The sequence below is a fragment of the Cyprinodon variegatus genome, unplaced genomic scaffold, assembly GCF_000732505.1.
Source record: "Cyprinodon variegatus isolate N-32 unplaced genomic scaffold, C_variegatus-1.0 Scaffold1918, whole genome shotgun sequence".
In the NCBI taxonomy this organism is placed as follows: Eukaryota; Metazoa; Chordata; class Actinopteri; order Cyprinodontiformes; family Cyprinodontidae; genus Cyprinodon; species Cyprinodon variegatus.
The window spans coordinates 5,894-14,476 of record NW_015152371.1 but is presented as its reverse complement, the minus strand read 5'-3'; the positions used below and the strand labels follow the sequence as shown (position 1 = coordinate 14,476).

The following is an 8,583-nucleotide window of genomic DNA, read 5'->3' as shown; positions in this document are numbered from 1 at the left end:
TTTGAAGAACACCTGCTTGCTTCTGATGATTTCCTTTAGCTAACCAGTGATGGGAGTAACGGCATTGAAAGTAACTGTATTCCACCCCCCCATTAACCTCTTAAAACCCACCGGGTCGCCGTGGACCTTAAGTGGGGGTAATAATTCAGAATACATAAAATTCCACCGGTAAAATTATTACCAGTAGGTGGAGCCATTGCTCACAGCTCCAAGCTGACACCAACGGTTCCAATCCCACAGCTCTGGAACCGTTACAGCTAGAGGTCTGAAATTTCTGCAGTTGTGGTTGACATGGTGTAAAACACATACAGTATAATACAATAAAACCTGCTTCTTCTCAAGAATGTCTTTATTACTGCCATTCATAAAAGACTTATCATTTCAGAGAATAAAAAAAAAAACTTTGAGTCATGTTTGAACTGATGCAGGTTGGTCTGTGTTCTACTCACTCAATGTTAATGTATATATTAGGAAACCAGAGGGTGTTAGCTTTCAAATAATGTATTGCACATGTAATGTGGGCTAACAGTTCCTAAGCTAACTGCTTTTCCATTTGGGTATACAAAATAGGCGAGGATTACCCACAATGAGGTGGATGTTAGGAGGTTAAGTTCCTTTGAAATTGTTAAATATCTTGTAAGTTTTACTTTCTTGATTGTAAAATGTCTTAGAAGAGAACCATTTATCGTACACTGTTTTTTTCTACCATTTTAGTCACATAAACTCAAGTCCACAGTGATAGTGAAGGATTGCATTTGAGTCAATGAGTCGATGCAATCAGCTGGTTTTCTTTAGATAGAAAAGTTTGAATCAATCTGGCTCATAGACAGGGGCCGGTTCCCCTGTAGAACCGGCCCTGGCCCCGTTATGGCCCCTGAATGCGCTATCACGGAATCTGGACCTAATAAGCCGCCACGCTTCATGGGGAATCTTTAGAGCGGTGTGCGCTCAGGATTCTCTCAACGAGAACAAGAAAAAAGGATAGAACTTACAGATATGATTGTTTCTTGTTTGGCTCATCTTCGAGTTCTACTGTCGTTTTTACTGCAATGAAACCTGGCGTCATTGTTTTAACTTTTGCTCAATGCAGTCCACACTAGATCAGGAACTGATTAAATAATTTCCTCCATGGCATTGCTTTATCAGTGAATTAAATATAAAGTTGCTAGTTTCAAACTTAAGGATATTTGAGATTCTATCACAGTTATGCCAATTAGATATTATCCATTACGTTCTTGCATTACAGGAAAGTGATCATGACAAGAAAAAGAGACATTACGTAATTTTTCAACGCTGTTAGCACAGAAATACGTAGAGAGAGGGAGGATGAAAGAGAGAAGGAGGAGATGATTAGTGAGGAAGCTGACACATCAGAATCAGAAGCATTCAATCCTGAGAGTGAGGAAGAAGATGTAGGCTGTGAGGGAGAGAGTGAGGAGCAGAAAGGACAACCAGTGGATCCTCCATCACATCTATCCAGCTCACAGCCATCAGGTGTGTGAGTGTGGATAAAGTTCACCTGAAACACGCTGACTGACTGTTGGACTGTAAAAAGGAAAAGAAAAGCACAATTTTCTTGAAAGGAGTGTATTAGTCCTTGATTTGATCTGGTAAATAATCTTGTCTGCCAATGGAATAAGATATACTCCATTAGAAATAAGATGATGGAGAATATTTTTCGCTATTCTAAGAGCAAAACGTTTTCCCATTGGCAGATAATATTATTTACCTGTTTGAATCAAGCACAAGTACAATAATTAAAAACAATTTAGTTATGTTTTTCCAGCATGATCATAATGGATTATAATGAATAAATATGTACAATTACAAGCTAATGAATCCACTAATGATCTCAGTTACACCCTCATCTTTTCATTCATTTCTTTCCAGATATCAGTAAGTGCAGGGATGATCCACCAGTGCCTCCTAAATTAAGGATATTTCCCTCCACCGTTATAATAGTATAATCCAGAAGGGCAAAGGCTTTGGACCTCCATGCATTTGTGGACTATTTTGAACTAAACCACAAACACAGAATACTATGATTGTACTGTTTGGTATTTCCAGTGAAAGAGCATGAGAGATTACTGAAATGAAAATGTGACTGTCTCCTAAATGTTAGTGTACATGTTTATGAAGGTTTATTGTTCTTATGTGCTGTATGTGAAATATTTTGAATAGAAGTTATTTTTTATTGGTGCTCTGAATAAACAAAAAAATTGTTTAAAATTTTTTTTAATTTTTCTCATTCTTCTTTTCTGTGCCCACATGAGCCTTGGCACCGTTGGAAATGTGTCCCTAGAACCGCCCCTGGGTGAACTGTAAAGTGCCTTGAGATGACATGTGTTGTGAATTGAAGCTAAAGAAACAAACTAAATTTATATTTTTGCAAATTGGACAATGATGAGCAAAACAAAATGTGTAATTTTTATTCAAACATAATAGTTTTTGGTCTTAATCTGGTTGGAATATGTTCAACCAATTTATTATACGGCAAACCAATACAAATTAGTCACATTAGCTGAAATGCTTTTTCAGTATTATGGCAGCTTTCAAAAGTCTACGGTGGATCTTGAAACAACAACCTCAGGAGTGGAAGTAAATTTCTTACTCATAACGCCATCAATGAAAATATCAATGGTAATTGCTCATCAGAAAGCAATACTACTCGGCACTAATGTGACAACTCTAACTGGTGGCTTGTGATCATTACATTGTTTAATCTAACTAAATTAGGTTAAACCAACTTGATTGGTTGTTTTTCCAACCAATCTATTCTTAGAATCTCTCCAAATTCTATCCATCTGACTGCAACTCTGCTACAAACTCCCACATCTAGACTGTATAGTGAGGCTGTTTTGGTGCCTGTCGAAGTTCTGGACTTCATCTATTTTGGCTCCTCCCCTGAACGAATCACGCTCGACACGCGCTTCAGGGGAACGCCCCTCCATTATTCGACCTCGAAGCCTCAGCTCATTTCATAACATCTCTATTTCTTAGTGTCAGCTGACCGGATCACAGACCGTTGCATCTCAAAGAAACGGATTCATTTCTCCCACTAATGGGCTTAATGCTCAGCTACTTCCTGAACTTCTGCAGCTGCTTGTTTTCTTGTCTTTTACTTTCAAAGCTAATTAATCCAGGTGTGTTTGGTTGGTTACTGAGCTTTTCTCTCTAGCTCCTTTCTAACTTCTGCCTGCTCTCTGTTTAACGCTTCTAAGGAGACTTCTCTTCAACCGTTCTTTCCATCCGTTTTTTCCTATCTTCCTCCTCTTCTATTAATGTTAAACTGTTCTAAAACAGAGACATAACATAATTAAAAACCTAAAATTTAATATTTAAAGCAAGATTTTTGTATCACACTCCCGTTGGAGGTTGTTATTTTTTACATGAGATACTGGAGTTATTTTAGAATAATATCATCATGCATTTTATCATCATCTCACCTGATAAAATCCCAAGAATCCTAATGACCACAATATTTGTATCTACAAGCAAAAATAACGTAATAAACTAACATTTAATAGATTTAATAGGTTATCTATCACCCCATCATTCGCTTTTCCTCACTGACTCCTATTTGTTCTTGACGAACTTCCATATATCCAAACTGAGTAGTAGGAAAGCATACGTAGGCCTGGAAGTCTGTGCTCATGAATCACAACCATAAATCAGAAGAACAACTTATAACTATCTGAAAATATAACATAAAGGTCACCGATCAGTTCTGAACCATCTTTATAGGAACCCTGGAGAAGCACTGCAAGGCAAAGAGCACCGCCCTCTTCTTCATCTTTATGTTAACAGCAACACAACCAGGCATATGTTCACGCGCTCTCTCTGTAATAACAGTCTATGCGCAACATTTCCCCCTCATTCACAAAACGGTCAAATCAGAGACGGCTTTAGATGGGGACAGGCGGTCCAAAACAGGGACTGTACCACTTTTTGCTCTTTTCAGGCCAATTTTCCAGTAATGCGAGAATTTTTCGACCTGGCCGACATTAAGCCTTATAGTGTGTGGTGTAGTGTACAGGGGGTAAGGAGGGGCGATCAGCCTCTAACTACCACCTCCCAATCAGGAATCGTAAGGTCAGGAGAAAATAAACATATTTGGAATTCAGTCGGCCGTCGTAAGGTGGTCGTGGGCAAATCGCTCAGCGGGACAACAAGGATTCTTCTTCTTCCTCTCAGAGGAAGAAGCATGGCGGGGGTGCAATGAGTGAAATGTAGTTCTTTCTGTAACATTGACAGACCGTAGTAGCCACGTCTGCTCAGCCATGTCTTTGTCCAAATACGTCGTCTCTTTTTCTTTTTAGGGCTTTCAGCACAAAATTGCACAAACTGCCAAGGCAGTGCGTTTCACTCTAGTGAGCTTCATGTTCCTCTTCTACTGGTTTGGTTTCCTGAAAGACGAGTCCGTGTAGCGCCATCTCACTGCGGAGCTGAGTCCCACCTGGTTTTTAGACGTACAGTGTGAGCAGGTAGATCGCATCAGAGCGTCACAGTTTGAGAACAAACATCGGGAGCTGTGAACTTTTAAACCCTGCAGTTTCATTGTAGAGTTTGAGCTGCAGCTGATCGCAACGATTGAAAATATAGCACAGCATATCAGTTTAAGAGTGATGTAAACTGTGATTTTAAACTCATTCAGCTCTTTAGTTGCAAATTTATGCATAAAAAAAAAACTGTGAAAACATGAACCCCTGAAAGTCTGTCATCGACCAAACCTGATCTCTTTCCAGCAGGTGAACCTATGAGCCGCTGCGTTCATATCTGGCTCCAGCAGAGAGAGACAGATTGGAAAGCAGGGGTGAGGTGATCGGGTTCTGAAGAATTCCCAAACGGCCCGCCTATCAAGCCCACACCAATCAATCGCTTTTTTTAATACCCAATAAAATGAATCAGTTCCTTAAAGAAGCACACTGCCCCCTACTATACAAGAGTTTGTAACTTCACAGCCTCCCAGACTAAACTCAGTTTTCCAGTTTTCTATTGAGTAAAAATGTGAGGAGTGCTTTTCTGACATTATAAATATCTTCAGTGTCCCCCTACTGCAGATATTGATAGTAAAATCCATCCCCATCCTGACCTTTGGACCCTTTCCTGTGGTTCAGATGAATATACAACCATTTCATCAATATCTGTTCCATATTTTCTATTTCCCCAAAGACAACAAACTGTTTATCTCTTATTTCCCCTGTTAGTCTTAGACCTAGACAACTTTTGTTGTCATTTTGTACACACAGAGTGGAAACAAACCATTTTGTTTAGTGCAGCTTTCAGAACATTTCCATTCCATAAAGTGCAGCAGTGATCAAATGTAAAGATTGTGGGAGGAAAAACATGTTGCAAAAGCCTCGTTGATCTGGAAGTTCAGATTATTAGATATATATGGTGCAAATATGCCGTGTTTTGGTTTGGTGATGCAGAGTCTGACATGATTTAGAGTTTTCTCAACAGTTCATCAGTCTGATAGATTTGGGGAAGAAGCTGTTGCAGAACCTGCTGGACCTGCATTGAATAATTTATAATTTGTCCATATTCATGGGTTGAGAATTAAGGATTAGATTTATTATTTAAATAACCCTGTGACAATAGCTGTCCATCACTTCTCACTACTGTTCTGGGTGCTAATAACATTTCTGAGGAGCTTCAGCAGCAGTACCGTCGTCTCAGATATCAGATTTATAGTCCCCACTCTGCAGATATATTAGAATCTGTCCTTAAATTCCAGCCAAACCCATTTAATCAGTAACAAATTAAAAACCTTTAGATAAATCAAACATTACCGCCACATATCTGACTCTATAACCATTAAAACAACTATTTTCATTCATTTCAGACGGAACTATTCACAGACTGGATTATATTAAACTGAACTTCCAATTTTCACCACTGTTTGGCGCCATTTCCCTTTTTCCTCTTAGCATGGAGCAGTTGGCTTGCTTGGACTTGCAATGAATCATGGGATACCCGAGGCTACAGAGGATACATCGGACCCGTCATTCAAACCAGGCAAAAAGAAGGACGCATTAGTCGGCCGAATAACGAGGCGTGTTGGAATCCAAACAGACCTCTGCCTTCGGAGGACGCAGCCGCTGAATTAGAGCTCAACATATATCTATGGTCGAGTGACCGTGGATGATCGCTAGCTTTCAGCTGCATTATGGTACATTTTGAGTCCTCTACTTTTTCATCTGCTAGTTGTTCACGCACTAATTTAAAACTGCGTCACCACTATAAAACCATTAAGTCAGATGTTCCCTCGCTTCCTTTCTTGTCATGATCCAGGTCACTTTGACGCATGTGATGTCACAGAGGACATCAAAGGACAGCTTCCTGAGGAGCTGTGTTCCTGTTGTTTATGTGGGCCAGGTTCTGGTCTGGTTCTGAAGGTGAGAAAACACACAGCTGTAAAAACATTCAGAGTAACCAAACATGCACATGGAAAACAAGAGAAGAAGAATCTGTTTCATTCTGCAGGTCAAAGATGGAGGATCCTTTGATGGAGCTCCTCTGCCTCTCTGGTTTAACAGTGTGTGAGGCCCTCTAGTGGATGTTGTGGAGTATTGCAGGTTCTTGTACAGAGTTCTGGTGTTTCCTGTCACTGTGGGCTTCAGAGCACAGTAGTACACAGCAGAGTCTGTCACTGCAGCAGAGGAGATCAGCAGGTCCAGGCGTTTGTTTTCTATGTGAATCTGAAGTTTGGAAATCACCTTTGCTAGAACTGATCCTTTATCACCATGAGAGATCAGAAACTCTGGAGGTTCTCCTGGATACTGACGGTACCAGAAGAAATAATCTCCTGGTTGCAGGTTGGGATAATTATAGGACAGAGTGACAGAGCTGCCCTCTAAGCTGGAGATCTCTGTTTTAACCGCAGTCAGTCCTTCACAGCGGATTCCTGAAGAAAAAGGAGTTTTAGTTTTTGATTCAGAAACATTTCTGACATTTCAGAACAAAAACATTTGAAACATGTAGAATCTGACCTGTTAGCAGTGAGGCGACCAGCAGAGAAAGTCCATAATAGTCAGATTCTAGATGTTTCAAATGTTTTTGTTCTGAAATGTCAGAAATGTTTCTGAATCAAAAACTAAAACTCCTTTTTCTTCAGGAATCCGCTGTGAAGGACTGACTGCGGTTAAAACAGAGATCTCCAGCTTAGAGGGCAGCTCTGTCACTCTGTCCTATAATTATCCCAACCTGCAACCAGGAGATTATTTCTTCTGGTACCGTCAGTATCCAGGAGAACCTCCAGAGTTTCTGATCTCTCATGGTGATAAAGGATCAGTTCTAGCAAAGGTGATTNCCAACATTAAGCTCACCGCATCTTGTTGGGCTAGGAACAGGGCTAGGAAATCAGAAACACTAAGGTAACATTGGACACACTCTCCCCACTGGCTTGAGACAAACAATCTGGACCTGATCCATGAGGATCTCTGGATAGATCCTCATGGATCTAATCGTTTTGTTTTAGATCCTCAAAATGAGATTGCAGACATCCCAAGTCTCCCGGCAGTTCCGGGAGTGTCCCTGATATAGTTCTTAACGGATCCCCATGAGTCGGATAAATTATCCCAGATTTTACACTCTGCAAGGTGGTGTCTTTTAATGCGAGTGAGGGAGGGCAGGCAATAATTCATGCACCATGTGTGGATGAAGAGGAGGAACAGTGGCGGATCTAGACCAAATGTACCAGGGGGCCAGGAGGGGGCCAGCGTGTTTTCATGGGGGCCCAGAAATTTATGAAATAAAAAACAGGGCAAGGGATTCAAATATATTAAGAGAGCTGCATGAAGGGAAATTTCTTTTCAATTAAGTTCAATAAAAATGTTGCTTCTTATGAGGTCAATATACATTTATAATTTAGGAATTTTACATATTTTTTCACTTGATTTAAGTTAAAATAACTTTTTTCAGAGTTACTGATCAATCAATCAAAACTGATCAATTGTAAGAATTAGAGCAATTTTTTTGTATTTGTTATGAAAAAAAACATTTAGCATATGAAAACTGGGATCCTATCGCTATCACCTTATTGTGTTTGAATAATTAGAAAAACAGAATTTGTAAAGAAAAAGAATGACATAGATCCAAAGGACCTATCATTAACCGTTTCTGTTCCAGCGCATGTTATCATTAGAATTTATTTTAAGTATCATGTCTTCGGCCTGAAATGAGTTTGTGGAACTTGGGATGCATCATCAGACAGCTGTGGGGACATAGACTAAGGAACAGCTTTTTCCCGAGAGCCATCTCTTTACTGAACTCTAACCCTCACTGATGGACTCTACTCTCCTTCCTCACACCTACCACCATTTTGCTATTCTTTTTTTTACAAGACTGTAATGTTTACCTGTTACTATTGTAACAACTCTTTATATGCATCTTGCACTACTCTGAATATTGATTTGCATTGCTGACTGCCTATATTTGCACTGCTGACTGTTTATTCACAGCACCAATTGTTTACATTTACATCTGCAATAACGTACTTTAACTGTAATATGCAATTACCTTCCACTGCACTTTAATTTAGATAGCTGTCCAAACTTTATTTATTATTTTATAGTTAAACCC

The 8,583-nt window shown here is 39.7% G+C and overlaps 1 protein-coding gene across 1 annotated transcript; it reads right to left on the bottom strand.

Moving 5' to 3' along the window:
• Positions 1-6,352: 6,352 nt before the first annotated feature.
• LOC107104846 lies at positions 6,353-7,278 on the bottom strand. Its single transcript, XM_015404966.1, has 3 exons — positions 7,185-7,278; positions 6,993-7,064; positions 6,353-6,907 (listed from the first exon to the last, which is right to left on the bottom strand). Exons 1-3 carry the CDS (start codon positions 7,276-7,278, stop codon positions 6,366-6,368), a joined length of 708 nt encoding a protein of 235 aa, XP_015260452.1. The 3' UTR covers positions 6,353-6,365.
• Positions 7,279-8,583: the final 1,305 nt, after the last annotated feature.

What these genes read in the sequence shown, in the direction of transcription:
- LOC107104846 (XM_015404966.1), bottom strand. Translation starts at nt 7,278, where the DNA reads ATGAGAGATCAGAAACTCTGGAGGTTCTCCTGGATACTGACGGTACCA. An exon ending in TGGGATAATTATAGGACAGA is followed by an intron (nt 7,065 to 7,184) that starts GTGACAGAGCTG and finishes CTGACATTTCAG; the next exon opens with AACAAAAACATTTGAAACAT. An exon ending in GGTCGCCTCACTGCTAACAG is followed by an intron (nt 6,908 to 6,992) that starts GTCAGATTCTAC and finishes CTTTTTCTTCAG; the next exon opens with GAATCCGCTGTGAAGGACTG.